General features: G+C 50.1%; 1 protein-coding gene across 5 annotated transcripts in view; it reads left to right on the top strand.

Annotated features, from left to right (window-relative positions):
• Positions 1-19,311, top strand: part of RYR1 (ryanodine receptor 1) — a 129,884-nt gene that overhangs the window by 39,952 nt on the left and 70,621 nt on the right. For all 5 annotated transcript variants that reach the window (XM_036345695.1, XM_036345698.1, XM_036345696.1 and 2 more), the window contains exons 34-58: positions 145-757; positions 2,211-2,471; positions 2,809-3,009; positions 3,359-3,470; positions 5,472-5,618; positions 7,148-7,421; positions 8,245-8,359; positions 8,446-8,578; positions 8,975-9,069; positions 10,310-10,445; positions 10,631-10,817; positions 10,905-11,013; positions 11,360-11,480; positions 11,569-11,738; positions 13,432-13,652; positions 13,746-13,836; positions 14,974-15,114; positions 15,485-15,648; positions 15,762-15,840; positions 16,045-16,134; positions 16,587-16,727; positions 17,040-17,114; positions 17,215-17,290; positions 17,856-17,979; positions 18,379-18,494. In XM_036345695.1, coding sequence (XP_036201588.1) covers positions 145-757; positions 2,211-2,471; positions 2,809-3,009; positions 3,359-3,470; positions 5,472-5,618; positions 7,148-7,421; positions 8,245-8,359; positions 8,446-8,578; positions 8,975-9,069; positions 10,310-10,445; positions 10,631-10,817; positions 10,905-11,013; positions 11,360-11,480; positions 11,569-11,738; positions 13,432-13,652; positions 13,746-13,836; positions 14,974-15,114; positions 15,485-15,648; positions 15,762-15,840; positions 16,045-16,134; positions 16,587-16,727; positions 17,040-17,114; positions 17,215-17,290; positions 17,856-17,979; positions 18,379-18,494 — 3,992 coding nt within the window. The remainder of the gene's footprint in view (positions 1-144; positions 758-2,210; positions 2,472-2,808; positions 3,010-3,358; positions 3,471-5,471; positions 5,619-7,147; positions 7,422-8,244; positions 8,360-8,445; positions 8,579-8,974; positions 9,070-10,309; positions 10,446-10,630; positions 10,818-10,904; positions 11,014-11,359; positions 11,481-11,568; positions 11,739-13,431; positions 13,653-13,745; positions 13,837-14,973; positions 15,115-15,484; positions 15,649-15,761; positions 15,841-16,044; positions 16,135-16,586; positions 16,728-17,039; positions 17,115-17,214; positions 17,291-17,855; positions 17,980-18,378; positions 18,495-19,311) is intronic.

Raw genomic sequence — 19,311 nt, 5'->3', positions numbered from 1 at the left:
AACCTTGGCCCAGCAGAACACTGGGATTCCCTGCTGGGGCCGCCAAAACTCACCTACACACCTCTTTGCTTCTCTGTGGTTTGTGTCTCTGTCTCCCACCTCCTCTCCCTGCTCTGTTCTGTCTGTGGCTCATCTTTGCCACAGGTGCATGGACATCCTGGAGCTGTCGGAGCGCCTGAACCTGCAGCGCTTCCACTCCCACACACTCCGCCTCTACCGCGCAGTGTGCGCCCTGGGCAACAACCGCGTGGCGCATGCTCTGTGCAGCCACGTGGACCAGGCGCAGCTACTGCACGCCCTGGAAGACGCGCACCTGCCTGGCCCTCTGCGCGCTGGCTACTACGACCTCCTCATCAGCATCCACCTGGAGAGTGCCTGCCGCAGCCGTCGCTCCATGCTCTCCGAGTACATCGTGCCCCTCACGCCTGAGACCCGAACAATCACCCTCTTCCCACCTGGAAAAAGCACGGATAATGGTCCCCGCCGCCACGGCTTGCCTGGCGTGGGCATCACCACCTCCCTGCGACCTCCACACCATTTCTCACCGCCTTGTTTCGTGGCTGCCCTGACAGCTACTGGGATGGCAGAAGCTCCAGCCCGCCTCAGCCCCAGCATCCCGCTGGAGGCCCTGCGGGACAAAGCACTGAGAATGCTGGGGGAGGCAGTGCGCGATGGTGGGCAGCACGCACGCGACCCTGTCGGGGGCTCTGTGGAGTTCCAGTTTGTCCCTGTGCTCAAGCTTGTGTCCACGCTGCTGGTAATGGCGTCCTCCTGCTTTCCTCTGCCCCAGTCTTCCACATTCCAAATTATCTGTCCATACAGGCATCGACTCCCCTTCCATTTATGCATCTAATTGCCTATTCATCTCTCCAGCTATACAACTCCACCTTTCAATTTATCCCTCCATTATCTACTCATCCTTCATTCACTTTTCCTTCCATTCATTAATCTGTCATCTATTCATATATTTATTAAGCTTTTATTTCCATTCATCCTCCCAATCAACCACCATTCATACATCTATTTATTTTTCCATTCTCCAACCATATACATCCATCCATGTGTCAATCTGTCCAGCTTTCATTCTAGTTTTCCATGTAGCCTTCTATTCACTCATACATCAGTTCATTCACCATGCCATTTATTCATCTATCTATCAACCATTTACTTACTAACCTAACTTTCTTTTCATACATCCTATTTCCACTGGTGCATCTATACATCCATATATACATCCATGCACCATCACAGATTTATCCATTCTTCATTATCCACCTACCTGTCCACCCATACATATATCTGTCTATCCATAAGTATTTTTCACCCATCCACCTACCTATGAATCCATCCAACCACCTACACTTACTCATCTACTCACCCATCCACCCAATCTCCATCTTCTATTCATCCCTTATTTCATGTACCCTTTTATTCACATACCCATCTAATGATTCATTCATATGCCTATCCACAAATTCATCCAACTTTTCATTCATAAATTCATCCATCCATACCACCTCATTCCATGACTACTTACCTATTTATCTATTTACCCATACACTCATTTACTTGCTCATGCATCTATCAAACAATCCATTCACCTACCCACCTATCCATATGTCATTTATCCTCTGTCATCTTTTCACCTCTCATCTCTTCTTTCACTTTTAACTTCACCTCTCCATTCCTTATCCACCCTCCATCTTTCTTCTCCCCTTCAAACCCTTACTATTCCATCCATTAACTCAGCCACCCAGTTCTTCCCCCATTCATCCATGTTTCTCTTTCTCACTTCTTCTTCCCTTTTATCGACCCAATTTCCTTCCATCTGTTAGCATCTCCATTATGTTGATTGAGAACTGGCATATGCTGGAAGCTATAAGGGCCTCCATCAGGTGTAGGGTGTGTCCTGTTCCAGAGGCACATATGCTCATGCTTGGGAGAATAGACACTTGGGAAGGGAAAGGTGCTCATATTTAGCTATGTGGTCTGGGCCATGTGGGTGGGACACAGGATAAGGATTTGAGGGGATCTTAAGGAGGATGAATGTCAGGGGAGAGAAATGTCATTCCTGGTTGTGAGCGGAGCCATATAGCCAATGCAGGAATGAACCTGCCACATGCAGGAAAAGCAGATCTGGGAAATGATGCTGGGACTTACTTATGGAGGCTCTGCAGGCCACAGTGAAGGACCCAAGCTTTGTCCTGTAGGTGATGGGCGTCTTTGGCGATGAGGATGTGAAACAGATATTGAAGATGATTGAGCCTGAAGTATTCACTGAGGAACAAGAGGAAGAGGAGGAAGAGGAGGAGGAAGAAGAAGATGAAGAGGAGAAGGAGGAGGACGAGGAGGAAGAGTCACAGGAGAAGGAAGATGAGGAGAAAGAGGAAGAGGAGACAGCAGAAGAGGAAAAAGAAGGCTTGGAGGAGGGGCTTCTCCAGATGAAGTTGCCGGAGTCTGTGAAATTACAGGTGGGCTGGTTCTTTTAATTTTCCAACCTCCATTCATCTGGGGTGGGAGACACAGTGGTGAGGCTTCAGTGGGATTTATTCTGAGGCAGTGGGAGCTGTGAAAGTGCATAAAGCAGTGAAGTGCTGCTGGCTTGAAATTATCTCTCTGGTTTCCAAGTGGGAAATGAATTGGAGAAATGAGACCATGGAGAAGTCTGATTTATGGATCCAGGCAAGAGATGATGGTGGCTGGACTAGGTCAGAGTCCCTGAGAGGAGGAGAGAAAGCAAGAAAAGTTTCAAGGAAGTCCTCATGGTCTGACCACCATCCTTCCTAATGCATGGTTGTTCTCCCACAGATGTGCCACCTGCTGGAATATTTCTGTGACCGAGAGCTGCAGCACCGAGTAGAGTCCCTGGCAGCCTTTGCAGAGTACTACGTGGACAAGCTCCAGGCCAACCAGCGGGACCGCTATGGCCTCCTCATGAAAGCCTTCACCATGTCTGCAGCTGAGACTGCCCGACGTACTCGCGAATTCCGTTCCCCACCCCAGGAGCAGGTCCTCTGACCCCTGACCCTGGTTGGCCTTACTGTCTAAACCCCAACCTCAACTTCTCCCCTACTCATATCACCAATGGTACTTGACCTCTAAACTTGTTCTTGATCTCTGACCCTATTGATATACTTATCTCTTACTGTCCTACCTATCTCTGGATGAACTTGACCTCTGAGTCATCCAGACTGACCTTGACCCTTTACAAGCGTCTAGTCTCCCATATATTCTTCGTTAACTTATACTTTGGCTCATGACCTTAGACAGGAACTCACAGTCAAATCTTTTATCCTTGATCACAGTGTTTCTGCTCTGGGGTCTCTGACCCTCATTCTGACCTTTGACCTTCTCCTAGATCAACATGCTAGTGCACTTTAAAGATGGTCAGGAAGAGGAAGATTGTCCTCTCCCTGAAGAGATTCGACAGGATTTGCTCAAATTTCATCAAGACCTGCTGGCACACTGTGGTAAGGAGAAGGCATCAGAGAATCTTCCTCCCAAACTTTTCCTTGAGGCCTCCCCTGAAGCTACCCTAAGATTTCCTGATCTTAAACATCTAGCAGCGGTTCTCAACCTGTGGGTCACAACCCCTGAAAATACATCCTGCATATCAGATATTTACATTACGATTCATAACAGTAGCAAAATTACAGTTATGAAATAGCAATGAAAATAATTTTATGGTTGGGGGTCACCACAACATGAGGAACTGTATTAAAGGGTCATGGCATTAGAAGGTTGAGAACCACTGATAGAGTATTGTACTATGTAACTGTTGGTTGGTTGAATGAATGAATAGATGTATTGGTGAATAGATAGATGATGAGAGGGAGCATATGTTTATATAGGTATTTGGGTGGATGTGTATATGGATGGGTGGCTATTGGCAGAGGGATGAGAGTGGAGAGATGGCTGACTGGAAAGATGGATGGATTGTTCCTGATGAGAAGTCAGCTGACAATCTTGCTGAGATTTCCATATAATGTATTGTTTTTCTCTGTCTGGCTTTTAATTTTTATTTTTATCTTTGCCTTTACACAGTTTGAGTATGATGTGTCTAGGTGTGGAGCTCTTTGAGTTTATCCTACTTGGAGTTTAATTTCTTTTTTAAACAATGTATTTTTATTGATTTCAGAGAGGAAGGAAGAGGGAGAGAGAGACAGAAACATCCATGATGGGAGAGAACCATGGATGGGCTGCCTTCTGCAAGTCCCCCACTGGGGATCCAGCCCACAACCGAGGCATGTGTCCCTGACCAGAATCGAACCTGGGACCTTTCAGTTCACAGGTCGATGCTCTATCCACTGAGCCAAACCAGCTAGGGCTGGAGTTTAATTTCTTGGATGTGCAGATTAATATTTTTCATCAAATTTGGAACCTTTTGGTCATATTTCTCCAAATATTTCTTTCTGCCCCTTTTTCTGCTTTTATTCTGGGACTCCCATTATGCATATATTGATATACTGGATGGTGTCCTACAGGTCTGAACCTCTGTTGGTTTTTCTTCATTATTTTTCTGTTTTTCAGACTAGACTATCTCTATTGTCCTACCTTCAAGTTCACTAATTCTTTCTCCTGCCAGCTCAAATATGTGGTCATATCCTAGCTGGTTTGGCTCAGTGGATAGAGTGTTGGCCTGCGGAATAAAGGGTCCCAGGTTCGATTCCAGTCAAGGGCACATGTCCAGGTTGCAGGCTCAATCCCCAGTAAAGGGCATGTAAGAGGCAGTCGATCAATGATTCTCTCTCTCATTGATGTTTCTATCTCTCTCTCCCTCTCCCTTCCTCTTTGAAATCAATAACAAATATATACATATATATTTTTTAAAAATCTATTAACCTGTTTTTTAAAAAAATGTGGTCATACCTCTCTAGTGATTTTTAAAATTGTTTTTGTACTTTCCAACTCCAGAATTTCTATGTGGTTATTTTTTTATATTACCTACCTCATTATTAATATTCTCTATTTGATGAGTCATTGTCATCATACTTCTCTGTGATACTTCAAACATGCCCTAGCCGGTTTGGCTCAGTGGATAGAGCATTGACTTGAGGACTGAAGGGTCCCAGGTTTGATTCCAGTCAAGGGCACCTGCCCAGGTTGCAGACTTGATCCCCAGTAGGGAGCGTGCAGGAGGCAGCCTATCAATGATTCTCTCTCATTGATGTTTCTATCTGTCTTTTTTTCTCCCTTCCTCTCTGATATCAATAAAAATATATTAAAAAATAAAAACTTCAGACATGGTTTCCTTTAGCTCTGTGAACATATTTACAGTAGCTGGTTTAAAAGACAAAGTCTTCAAAGAGTGAATAAATGAAAAAAGCATGTGGACATATAAAGAAATAAATGAAAAAAACCATGAATGCATGCATGAATAAATGAACAGATGAAGGAATGAAAAAGTGAATGGTTAACTTTACGAATAGCAAACAGAGAGTGACACTCCATTCATCCTTGACCACCTCCAGGAATTCAGCTGGAGGGGAAGGAGGAGGAACCAGAGGAAGAGGTCACCCTGGGGAGCCGCCTGATGAGCCTGTTGGAGAAAGTGCGGCTGGTGAAGAAGAAGGAGGAGAAACCTGAGGAGGAGCTGCCTGCTGAGGAGAGCAAACCCCGTGAGAACTGGGCCATTAGGGAGAGGGCTGAGGTGGGGCAGGCAGCCCTGTGCTTGGGGAACCTCTGGGTTCAAGACAGCTATGAGGAGTAGCGCAAGGGAAGGGTAAATGGATATTAGAGAGGAGGGTAAATGGATATTAGAGAGGAGGAATGGAGGGTGAGGTGAGAGAGGAAGCATGCTGGAGTGGGGCTGCGTGTGGACATGTAGACTTCCAAATGTTGGGGCTGCACATTATGTCCTGGACCAGGGTGGCATATGGCCCTCCCAGAGCAGAGACTCACATCCATACATGGCAACTCCTGCACCACTGTGGCTTCCATGTCCTTGTGGCTTTGCTTTGTTTTTCTTTTCTTTTTTTGGTGAAATGATTACCTGCTGAGGGATTAGAAAAGCAGTTATGATAAATGTTGGGCCAGTGGCTCATTATGCAAACTATGTATTAACCTCATCTCACAAAGGCAGAATCATTGATGTTTTATAGGGTTTATTCTACAACATTCAGGAAACTATTATTGGCCAACTCTGGGCCAGGCAATGTTGGCAGGGCTGGGGAATATATTAGGGCGAAGAGTCAAAGTCCCCACCCTCAAGGAGTTTAGAATATTATGACAGATACATATATTTGCCATAATGTCAGGTGGCCATGGGTTTTAAGAAGAAGAATAAAGTTGAGTGAAAGAAGAGAGAGGGATAAACATGGAGGGGTCCGAATTGGGGGAATGAGGTGTGCAAAAGTCTGGGAAGATTAATTGGTACAGAGAGAACAGCCAGTGCAAAGGGCCTGAGGCAGAGACATGTTTGGTATGTTTAGAGGCAAATGTGGCTTGTGCAAAATGAGTAAGGGGAGAGGGGCAGGAGATGAGGTCAGAAGTGATGGACCAGAGTGTGGAAGGAAAGTAAGATTAGCACATCCCAGGTCATGAATTGACACCATCATTTAATGCCAGTGCCTGGAGGTTTCTTTTAACCCTGAGACACAGAACACAGCTGTCTTCTCTCCCAGAAATCCTGGGAAGAAAAGGGGTTGGGAGAGAAAGAGGGACAGAGAGGTAAATGGATGCTGGCTATAGGAGAGGCGAGGCCTAGGGAGATCCCCAGGGAAAATAGATGTCAAAAGGAGTTGTTTTGACATCATTTTCAAATGATACTGAAATGTTCACAGTTTTTCTTTGTCCCTATTGACCCTTGTGATGAAAAGTTGCCAATATTTTTATAGAACACATAGAATTGAGGCTTGGGCTTTCAGAAGTGCATAATGAAAGCTCATAATAGTGCTCTGGTGTTCTCTAGCGATTTAATTTTTTTTCCTTTTGAAATGTGTAGGAGGCCCTTATGGAAGAAGTACTAGGGTGAAGAGAACACAGAGTCTTAGGGCAATAGAAAAAATCTGCCAGAATCGGGCACTCCTGCCTCGTGGGGCAGGCAGCGAGTAACTGAGGAGCCACTGGAACGAGAGGCCCCTTTTACATTGTTGGGGCTCAAAGCCCTGGTCAGGGAATGTGTACTGACCCTGTGTCTCCTTCCTAGAGTCGCTGCAGGAGCTGGTGTCTCACACAGTGGTGCGTTGGGCCCAAGAGGACTTTGTGCAGAGCCCCGAGCTGGTCCGGGCCATGTTCAGCCTCCTGCACCGTCAGTATGATGGGCTCGGGGAGTTGCTGCGCGCCCTGCCCCGGGCATACACCATCTCGCCATCCTCCATGGTGGATACCATGAGCCTGCTGGAGTGCCTCGGCCAGATCCGCTCGCTGCTCATTGTGCAGATGGGTCCCCAGGAGGAGAACCTCATGATCCAGAGCATTGGGTGAGGCACTGCCCCGCGCCCCGCCGCCCCCCCCCCCCCCCCCCACGCCTTGACTTTGCAAATCCCAGGGGAAGGGAGGGGAGCTTTCCCCTGGGCCACATCCTCTGGATACGATAATGTCTCCTTCCTCCACCTCTGCCCCATGCCCCATCCTCAGGGTGATACATTCTTCTGGCAACTAGCCCATCTCCCTAGATCAGTGGTTCTCAACCTTCTGGCCCTTTAAATACAGTTCCTCATGTTGTGACCCAACCATAAAATTATTTTCGTTGCTACTTCATAACTGTAATGTTGCTACTGTGATGAATCGTAATGTAAATATCTGATATGCAGGGTGGTCTTAGGCGACCCCTGTGAAAGGGTCGTTCGACTGCCAAAGGGGTCGCGACCCACAGGTTGAGAACCGCTGCCCTAGATAATGTCCCTTCCCCTTACCGTTCCACCTACCCCTGGGATAACAGCTCCTACTCACCTGTGACTGACTCTTGGCACAAAGTCCACCCTGTTGGAGCTACAGTTTCCTCATCTCAAATGGGGAAGGGTCATGCCTACCTTGTAGAGTCCCTGTGTAGCTTTAGTGAGCTCTTGCTTCTAACAATAATAATAGTATTGAGCACGCAGTGTTAAGTGCCTCATTTACTCACTCAGCGAATATTTATTGAGCACCTACTGTGTGCCAGGCCATTTCTAGGCACTTGAGGATACAATGGGCAACATGACAAAGGTCTCCTCCCTAGGCGAGCCCACTTGGTGACGGCTCCCCCAAGAGTCTGGGGGCTCTCCCTGGACTTGGGCCCCACGCAAGAACTACATTTGTCCACAGGAACATCATGAACAACAAAGTTTTCTACCAACACCCAAATCTGATGAGGGCACTGGGCATGCATGAAACAGTCATGGAGGTCATGGTGAATGTCCTTGGGGGTGGCGAATCCAAGGTAAGGGTCCTGCATGGACTGGGGAGCTCAAGGCCAGGAGCCACGGAAGGCAGGCACTGACCACTGGCCCACCCCGCCCACCCCAGGAGATCCGCTTCCCCAAGATGGTGACAAGTTGCTGCCGCTTCCTCTGTTACTTCTGCCGCATTAGCAGGCAGAACCAGCGCTCCATGTTTGACCACCTGAGCTACCTGCTGGAGAACAGTGGCATTGGCCTGGGTGAGAACCCTCCGAGCCTGGTGATGCCTCCCAGAGCCCACTCCTGGCAGTCCATCCAGGCCCCCTCACTCTCCAATGGCTCACTTATTCATTCAGTAAACACTGACTCTCAGCTGCCCTTGGTCTGATCCTGTAATGAGCAGTGCTGGGGACACCCAGACAGCCCTGGGCCTAGCCCTCATGGGGCTCATAGTACATCATGGAAGACAGACCCATCCCAGACAGCTACAGCCCAAAGTGGTCAGACTTTGGGTGGGGAAGCACAGGACAGAAGAGGCACCCAACACAGGCCGGAAAGGGGTGGTCAGGAAGGGCTTCCCAGAGGGGGTAAGATAAGCAGGAGACAGGTGGCTAAGCACCTCCAAAACGCATTCTCACAACCTCTCGCCCCCACAGGCATGCAGGGCTCCACACCCCTGGACGTGGCAGCTGCCTCTGTCATTGACAACAATGAGCTGGCCTTGGCGTTGCAGGAGCAGGACTTGGAGAAGGTGTGGAGGGAGGAGGCCTGGACCCTGGGGGCACCTGCTGATTCAGGACCCATTATGAGGAGCCATTTTGGATGGTCCAGGATCGAATCAAAAAGAGAATAATTTTCAAGGAAAGATCAGGACCACAGTCACTCACTCGTGGAGCTGAGGGCAAATCCACGCTCCACCCTTCCCAGCTGTGTGGCCTTGGCACATTTCTTGGCCCTCTGTGCCCCTGCTTCTGGGTGTAGCACTGAAGGGCTCCGAGTTCAGAAACTTAGATTTAACCCTCCCCACTCCCTTGCTGCATGGCCTTGGACAAATGGCCTAAACTCTCCAAGCCTCTGTCTGCTCATCTGCAGAATGAATATAATTAAAACAATGTTATAGAGCGGATCAGAGGATTAAATGAATTAACCTGTGAAAGCATTTACAAAACAGTAAATACTCAACAACAGTTACCCACTATTATATTATTTAACAAATGTTTACTGAGCACCTACTATGTGCAGGGCAGTAGGAGTATGGCAGTGACTGAGACAGAAATCCTTGTCTTTGTTCTAGTTGGAGGGATGGATAATAAACAAGATGAATAATAAAAGACATGGTACATTAGCTAGTGATAAGCATTGAAGAGAGAAAAAAGTAAGCAAGAGAGAAAATTATCATCCAGTGTCAGAAGGGTGTCCAAGTTTAAATAAGAGTGATCAGAGAAAGCCTCCGTGAGGTAGTGACATTCAGGTAAAGCTCTGAAGCAGGTGAGGAGCCATGTAGACATCAAGGGAAAGAGCATTCCAGGCAGGAGAACAGTCAGTGCAAAGGTCACGAGGCAGTAGCGAACCCCATGATTTTGAAGCACAGTGTGGTGGTTAGAGCAGAGGGAGCGAGGGGTGCGTGGTGGGAGGTGAGGCACTGCGGGGAGGCTGTGTGGAGGGTCTGTGGGCCACAGTGAGGGTTCTGGCTTTTACCATGTGTAAGGCACTACCAGAGCATTCTGAGCAGGAGAGGGACATGACCTGATTCAGGTGTTTACAGGGTCCCTCTGATGAGTGTGGGGGACAGATTTGGGGGTAGCAGGGAGCCCTGGGTGGAGGCCCCACTGATGGCAGGTGGGAAATTAGGGCAGAGGATGAGAGTTGTTGTTTGCAGAGGGTTCCAGAGATAATTGGAGTGCAGAGCACCAGGGATTGGCAGGGACCTGAGCCTCGGGGAGGATGGTAGTGTGGGTCTGGCCTCTGGCTGAGCCCTCCTCTGTCCCCAGGTGGTGTCCTACCTGGCTGGCTGTGGCCTCCAGAGTTGCCCCATGCTCCTGGCCAAAGGGTACCCAGACATCGGCTGGAACCCCTGCGGCGGTGAGCGCTACCTGGATTTTCTGCGTTTTGCTGTCTTCGTCAACGGTGAGGCAGGTGGTGGTGGTGGTGGTGGGACTGGGATCACTCAGGTGTGGCTCACATCTTGAGCTACAAGCCTGGCATGGGCAGGAGGCAGGGTCTGGGCATGAACTCTTGAGGTGCAGGGCCCAAGGCTACCCAGGGAGGGACCCTGGGCTCACAAGGCCTCCTGATCCCACCTGAGCCGCCAGGTGAGAGTGTGGAGGAGAACGCTAATGTGGTGGTGCGGCTACTCATCCGCAAGCCCGAGTGCTTTGGGCCGGCCCTTCGGGGCGAGGGTGGCTCGGGACTGCTGGCTGCCATCGAAGAGGCCATCCGCATCTCTGAGGACCCTGCGAGGGACGGCCCCGGTGTCCGCAGGGACCGGAGGCGTGAGCAGTGAGTCTCCTGCCCCCTCCTCAACAGAACAACCTGCCCTCCTGTGCCCCTTGCTGCCTCCCCAACACCACCCTCCTTCCCCTGCAGCTTTGGGGAGGAGCCCCCTGAGGAAAACCGGGTGCACCTGGGACACGCCATCATGTCCTTCTACGCTGCCTTGATTGATCTTCTTGGACGCTGTGCACCAGAGATGCATGTGAGAACCAAAGACCGAGGGGCGTGCATGGCCTTAAACGCTTCATTCAGGCATTCAACATTGGTCCTGAGTTAGGCAATGCTGGGGACACACCAGTGACCAAGATAGCCCCAGACTTCACTCTCCCAGAGCTCCCTGTCCAGTGAGGGGAGACCAGATAGTGAGAACACAGGGTAGTCAAGGCTGCTGTGGAGACACACAGGCTGGGGTCAGGGCTGTGTATTCTTGACCCCTGAGTTATCCCCATGAGAAGGATTTCTGCTCCAGTGGGTCAGGAAGGGATAGAGTGGGGTATTGCCAAATGGGTCATGAGTTTCCCAATGATATGCTCCTCTCTCCCCTCCAGCTAATCCAAGCCGGCAAGGGTGAGGCCCTGCGGATCCGTGCCATCCTGCGCTCCCTTGTGCCCCTGGATGACCTCGTGGGCATCATCAGCCTCCCACTGCAGATCCCCACCCTGGGCAAAGGTGTGAGGGGGTGGGACTCAGCAAGGGAGTGATGCTGGGGAGGGTAGGTTTGAAGGGCATCTCTGACCCCCTAAGTCCTTGTCCACAGATGGGGCTCTGGTACAGCCAAAGATGTCCGCATCCTTTGTGCCAGACCACAAGGCATCCATGGTGCTCTTCCTGGACCGTGTGTATGGCATTGAGAACCAGGACTTCTTGTTGCATGTGCTGGACGTGGGATTCTTGCCCGACATGAGGGCAGCTGCCTCACTGGACACGGTGAGCAGCCTGGCCAACCTCCCTACTTCAGTGGGAATAGTGTGTTCTGAAATTGTGTAGCTTTCCTGACCCTCCCTCCCCCACCATCAAGATAGAAGACAAAACCAAGAAAAACTGAATTCTGGGAAAGGGGCAGGGTGGAAATCTCCAACACCTCAGGTTATAAGAAATAATCATTCTCAGAGATGGTTCAGCATCATGGAGACACAAAGACCTGTGCACAACAATAGTACTAATAACAGTTACCAAGGCCAAGTACAATGAGGACTGAGAACTGACCACTGGTTTGGCCAGATGGAGGTCACTGATGATCTTGACAGTTTCAACAAGGTGGTGGGGCAAAAGCCTTACTGGAGAGAGTTTAAGGAGTCTGGGGGGTGAATTATGTGGGACAATGAGTGTTGACAGTTTTTACACAAGTTGGTAAGAAAGGAGGCAGAAAAATGGCGATGTGCTGGAGGGGTGACCTTGGTCAAAAGAAGGCTCTTCTTTAAGATGGGAGAAATAACTCTTGGCCATTAATTGGGAAGAGGAATACAGGAACTTGAATCTATAACCATCAGCTTGTCAGAAATACTGGGGCAAAGGAACAAGTTAACTGACACCACCAGGAAGTGGTCAGCCAAAGTGATCAGTAAGAGATTCCACTGGACTAATGACTCAGTTACTTCAGCAAATAAACAGCTTTAAAGCGGGGAAGGAAAAGGGACCGCTGCAGATGAAAAGACCCGAGACCCATCAGCTAAACATAGTATGTTGACCTTCCTGGAGCCCTGATCCAAACAATCTCAGCTAAATGCAAAGCAACTTTTGAGACAAGTGGAGAAAGCTGATAATGAATATGAAGACACTAGGCCAGTGCACAAAAATTCATGCACTCGGGGTGGTACTTCATCCTGGCCTTGCCCTCTCGCAGTTCAGGACCCCTCAGGGGATGTCCACCTGCCAGCTTAGGCCTGCTCCCCCAGGGAATCAGGCCTAAGCTGGCAGTCAAGCATCCCTCTGGCATCCCGAGAGCTCTCAGGGGATGTCCGACTAATGGCTTGGGCCCACTTCCCCCAGGGAGCGGGCCTAAGCTGTTAGTCGGATGTCCTTAGTGCTGCCATGGAGGCAGGAGAGGCTCCTGCACCACCACTGCACTCACAGCCTTCAGCCTGGCTTGTGGCTGAGTGGAGCTCCCCCTGTAGGAGCGCACAGACCACTAGGGGGCAGCTCCTGCATTGAGCGTCTGCTTCCTGGTGGTCAGTGCACATCATAGCAACTGGTCTTCCTCTATTAGGGTCCATTTGCATATTACCCTTTTATTATATAGGATTGTTAATTCTGTGAGGTGTGATAATGGCAGCATAGAGTGTTAAATAGAACTTCTTGTCTGAATGGAGATACATATTTAAGTATTTTGGGATAAAATGGTATAGGCTGAGTGTTGCATGAAAATATCACAGGAAAAAAGGTGGGGTTAGAAGAAATAAACATGCCCAAGGTGAAAACTGCAGAATGCAAATATATGTTAAGTCTGGGTAATGAGTGTTCATTAATTGGCTTCTCCACTTTTGTAAGAGAGTAGAGACTAGGAGGAGCAGGTTTGGAGGAAAGATCAGAAGCCTGGGTCATTTGCTCAGAGCTGTCCAGCGCGAGTGCCAGGGCAACCCCAGGAGCCACAGAGGACTGAAGTCCCCACTCTGCGTTCCAGGCCACGTTCAGCACTACTGAGATGGCGCTGGCGCTGAACAGATACCTGTGCCTGGCGGTGCTGCCGCTCATCACCAAGTGTGCGCCGCTCTTTGCGGGAACCGAGCACCGCGCCATCATGGTGGACTCCATGCTGCACACCGTGTACCGCCTGTCCCGGGGCCGCTCCCTCACCAAAGCGCAGCGTGACGTCATCGAGGACTGCCTCATGGCGCTCTGCAAGTAGGCGGCCCGGGACGGGGCAGGGTGGGGCTGTGGGGTGGGGTGGGGTGGGCTTCCAGGTGAGAGCCCACCGCCCGCTGAATGTCCTCCCAGGTACATCCGCCCGTCCATGCTGCAGCACCTGCTGCGGCGCCTGGTGTTCGACGTGCCCATCCTTAATGAGTTCGCGAAGATGCCGCTCAAGGTGAGGGCAGACGCTCTTTAGCTCGCTCATTTCCATGCCCCGCCCACCGCTCGCTCTGCACTCGGACTATGGGGCTCATTTGCATCAACACCCCGCAGGCCAGTTAAACTGCAGCTATGAAGCCATTCTTTAGCATTTTCATTTGCATACTGGGGTTCCCAGAATATTCACTTTGTGTCATTGGTGCCTCTAACACTCTCTAATTAAAGTTTAATTTCCCTAACATTGAGCCAACCCTCACATAAATTAACATATATTTGCATGGGACACACTGCTTTTCCTAATTAGCATGTTTATTCTTATGCCCAGACCACCAGCCTTCTACTATTCAAATGAGTACATTTATTTTAATAAACAGTTCCACAGCTATTTTGAATCTTTGCAGTCTTTCCTATTATTATTTTCTATTTCCATGCTAGTTTTTTTTAAAACATATTTTTATTGATTTCAGAGAGGAAGGAAGAGGGAGAGAGAGAGAGAAACATCAATGATGAGAGAGAATCATTGATCAGCTGCCTCCTGCACGCCCCACACTGGGGACTGAGCCTGCAACCTGGGCATGTGCCCTGACCAGGAATCAAATCATGACCTCCTGGTTCATAGGTTGATGCTCAACCACTGAGCCATGCGGCGGGGCTCCATGCCAGTTTTCATAAGGAGATACCTCCAACTCGGATGTCTTGACTATTTTGCATAATACATCTAAATCAGCCCCTATTTCAAATTTGCATATTAAATGTGGGGGCCCTCTTCACAATTACTATATATTTGTATGGAGTGCTGCTAGTGTTTCTATTCCACATGACAATTGATGTAAGAGCAAACCACTGCATCCATGTTTCCATTTACTCATACATAACACTACTCACGGATTATTTGTGTAAAACAATACCAGACAAATCCAGCTCTGCTTTAATGCCCATCCTGACTCTAAATTAGAATGCTAAATTTGTACAATAAACTGTGCAGAACCACTCCCCAATAAGCATACTATTCCCCTCATTGGCACTATTTACATAACCCACACCTCCTTCAAAATGTAAAAGCACTGGCAGCCCTGGGCCTCCCAGGACTTTCATTTGCCTGCCAACTTCTTCCGCCCCCTCATTCACTTGCCTCTTCCTTTCTCCCATCCAGCTTCTTACCAACCACTATGAGCGCTGTTGGAAGTACTACTGCCTACCCACAGGCTGGGCCAACTTCGGCATTACTTCAGAGGAAGAGCTGCACCTCACAAGGAAACTCTTCTGGGGCATCTTTGATTCACTGGCACACAAGGTCTGGGCACCTGGGGACCCTGAACAGAGCCTGTTTGGAAGGGGTGGAGTCCAAAGTTGAGATTCAGGATGAAATCTCCAAATGTGGGGTTCAGGGAGGGAGGTCCTTTGGATCAAAGAGAATCCATGAGTTGGACCTCTGATTTGGGTGTCATGGAAGATGGGATGGGCCTCTAATTTGGGGGCTTGGAGAAGGTTACATAGGATGGCTTGCGGGTCCAGATGGGACTGAGGCTTGGGTTTCGTAATTCATGTTTGTGGGCTCAGGGAGGAGGGTGACTGATGGCAGGGATAAATTAGAGGTCCTTGGACTCCAGGAACTGCAGGCTCAGCCAGGCCTGCAGTGACACCCCTGTCCTTGCAATCCCTAGAAGTATGACCCAGAGCTGTACCGCATAGCTATGCCTTGTCTGTGTGCCATCGCAGGGGCCCTGCCCCCTGACTACGTGGATGCCTCATACTCGTCCAAGGCTGAGAAAAAGGCCACCGTGGATGCTGAAGGCAACTTTGATCCTCGGCCTGTGGAAACCCTCAAGTGAGGCTGGTGGGAGGAGAGGGTGGGGTGCGGGGCAAAGAGAAGTAGATGTGACTGTCAGAGGTGGAAGGAAGGGCCAGCCCCAACACCTGCTGACCCTGTCCCCCTCATAGTGTGATCATCCCAGAGAAGCTGGACTCCTTCATTAACAAGTTCGCAGAGTACACACACGAGAAGTGGGCCTTCGACAAGGTTGGCATCAGGGTCCTCCCCTTCCCAGCAGCTCCTACCCCTGCCCCAAAACATCAGCTTTTCTGAGACACTTAACCCTTCCTGAGACCCACAACCCTCCAGGGTTTCCTCTCTGTGTACCCCAAGCTGCTGTTTACCCCTCATCTTGCTCCTACCCTCAGCTGTGTGGTAACACTGCCTCCACCCAACCCTTTTCACCTCCAGATCCAGAATAACTGGTCGTATGGGGAGAACGTAGATGAGGAGCTGAAGACCCACCCCATGCTGAGGCCATATAAGACCTTTTCAGAGAAGGTGACCAAGCCTTGGGGCCCAATGTCGGGGGTCCAAAATGAAACCTCTAAGTTTGGGGGTTCAGGAAGGAGTGAGTCTGCTTCAGAGGCTTGGATCTAGCTGGATCCCTCTCCATGGACTGTGCCTTTCCTTGAACTTGGCTGCCTCCCCTAAACCCAGGACTCTTAGTGTTCCTTCTGGAAGAGTCGGAGAGACTGGGTTTGATTCCTTTACCATCCTTAACTTCTCTGAGTCTCCTGTGAAACATGGGACAATGAGAGTGTGTTCGGAAAGCTCTGTAACAGAGCAGGGAAGAGACCTACGTTCAAATTCAACTGGACCACTTCCTAGCCACGTGCTGGGGCTTTCCCTTTTTTGGGACACTGGAAGCCAGGGAAGCTAAGCCAGGGCCTCTTACCTCCACTTCCCTCTCACCCCATTCCACCAACTCCGTTTTCTCCTATCAACCCCAGGACAAAGAGATTTATCGATGGCCCATCAAGGAGTCCTTGAAAGCCATGATTGCCTGGGAATGGACCATAGAGAAAGCCAGGGAGGGTGAGGAGGAGAAGACGGAGAAGAAGAAAACAAGGAAGATCTCCCAAAGTGCCCAGGTGGAGGCTGGACCGGGGTGGAGGGCTGGGCATTGAGGGGGTGGTGAGTGGCTAGAATAAGGGGCAGGGCCAGGAGAGGGTGAGGCCAGGCAGGAGGTGGAGTGGGGTTAGGAGGAAGGCCCACAATGAGGTGCAGGAGAAGGCCCAGGAAAGGAGACAGCAGAATAGAAAGTAGGGGGTGGCTTAGAGGCAGGGCCTTAAGAAGAGGGTGCAGAGCAGGGGTCTAGGGCCCGGTGAGGGGGGTTAGATTGGGTTGGGGCATGGGCTTCCTGCTAACCCACCAAGCCCCCCATTTCTCCCTTGTCCTCCCAGACCTATGATCCGAGAGAAGGCTACAACCCCCAACCACCCGACCTCAGCGGAGTTACCCTGTCCCGGGAGCTGCAGGTGAGACCCCCTCATCTTTTCTTTTTGGGCGTGGAGGTGTCTGTTTGGGTGGGGAGGACACCCTCTGAGTCTGGGCCTTGACTCTCGCATCCACACCCAGGCTATGGCAGAACAGCTGGCGGAAAATTACCACAACACATGGGGGCGGAAGAAGAAGCAGGAGCTGGAAGCCAAGGGTGAGAGGCCCCGTCGCCCCTGCACAGAGCCCCCTTCTCCACCGTCCCCTCGTCATAGGCTCTGGACATCAGGGCCTGTGTCAGGGCTGTGTGACTTCCATCTGCCGCAATTGCTCTCATCCCCTTGAACCTTTGTTTCTGTTTTTGTGCAGCGAGGATAATAGCATTTACTACGTTAGGTTTGTGGTGAGGATGTGAAGAACATCCAAAAGCAATGTTTTGGTCATTTTTATCTCTGTCTTTATTACTATTCTATATAATTAAAGCCTAATATGCAAATCGACTGAACTACCGGTTGCTATGATGCACACTGACCACCAGGGGGCAGAGGCTCAATACAGGAGCTGCCCCCAGCCCGCAGGCCCCAGGCCAACCAAGGCAGAGGCCAGCTGGTTGCCCCACAGATTGGCCCTAATCTCTAGTCAAGCATAGGGACCCTACCCATGCAAGAATTTCGTACGTCAGGCCTCTAGTAATTATATAAGCCTTCAACTGCAGAAACCACTTCAATGAGAGTGGCCTGGGTCCCTCCCAGCCCCCTGACTTCTGGTCTTTGCCACCCCAGGTGGTGGGACCCACCCTCTGCTGGTCCCCTACGACACTCTCACTGCCAAGGAGAAAGCACGAGATAGAGAGAAGGCCCAGGAGCTGCTGAAGTTCCTGCAGATGAATGGCTATGCAGTCACCAGGTACATGGGCTGGGAGCCAGACCTGAGAGCAGTGGGGAAGAGAGGCAGAACCCACAGGGCAGCGGCTGGGAGAACTGAGGCCAGTGTAGGGGAAACAGGGCCAAAGAAGGGAAGAGGCTAAGAGGGTGGGGTCTGGAGAGTGGGGGCGGGACCAGAAAGGGGGAGAAAGCTAAGAGGGTGGAGAGTGACAAATGAGGTGGAGCCAGAGGGGAGGGGTGTTAAAAAGGTGGGGCTTGGGGTAAGAAGCAGCTCTAGTCCAGGGAGGAGCTGGAAACTCCAGGGACCTGGGGTGAGGCAGAACCCGCAGAAGCAGGGCCTGCGGGAGCAGAGTCGGAGCGCAAGAAGGGAACCAGGGCGTTCTGGGTCTAAGCTGACCCTTCCCTTCACTCATCCACGCAGAGGCCTTAAAGACATGGAGCTGGATACATCTTCCATTGAGAAACGGTTCGCCTTTGGCTTCCTGCAGCAGTTGCTACGCTGGATGGACATTTCCCAGGAGTTTATCGCCCACCTGGGTGCGGAGAAGTCCCTCCCTGATGCCTGCCCTACCTGGGAGCCGGGTCACGCGTGTCTCCTTCCTCCCTCATATAATTCCTGTGCCAGACAGTGTTAAAGGTGTTGAGACTAAACAGTGAGCAAGACGGACAGATTCCTGTCCTGGATTCAGACAATTAATGTCAGAAATAACTAAATCACTTCGTGTGTTAGAAGGTGATTAATGCGATGGGGGAAAGACTACAATAGAGCCAGCTAAGGCATGTGCAGAGGGGAGTATTCACGAAGACCTTGAAGGAACTGGGGAAGGGGCCGTGTGGACATCTGGGGAGAGTATTCCAGGCAGGGGAACAGCCAGGGCAAAGACTCTGAGAGGCCCCTTCTATGAATATTAGGTCTGTTTGGCTGCACCAGAGTGACTGAGGGAGAGAGTGAGAGGAAATGGGGCCAGAGAGGTGGCAGGGGCAGCTCATGGAGTGCTTTCTTAAATGTATGTAGAGCTCACATCCAGTTCAAAGTTTAATATTGGCAGTGTTCGGGGTCTTTATTTAGAAGTTTGGTGATGAGAAATATGCCAGAGGAACTTAACTCTTGTTTATATCAATTAGCCTATGGCCAAGTCGGTGTCCTTATTCATTGTTTTGCTTAAAGTTGCAGTTTCCAAGAACCTAAGGAGGATGTTAAGTGAGAGCGCACTGTACACAGACCTCCAAAGTGGGAGGAGATGGTACAAGGATGTTTCTCACAGTGCCAAGAAATAGCAAGTCTATAATAATTATGGTCAGCATTATTATTTTAATAGTATTAATTATTACTGTCACCATTATTATTACATTT

This window comes from Myotis myotis, unplaced genomic scaffold (assembly GCF_014108235.1).
Source record: "Myotis myotis isolate mMyoMyo1 unplaced genomic scaffold, mMyoMyo1.p scaffold_m19_p_19, whole genome shotgun sequence".
NCBI classification, from domain to species: Eukaryota; Metazoa; Chordata; class Mammalia; order Chiroptera; family Vespertilionidae; genus Myotis; species Myotis myotis.
The sequence above is the reverse complement of the archived record's forward strand: the minus strand, read 5'-3'. Positions and strand labels throughout refer to the sequence as shown.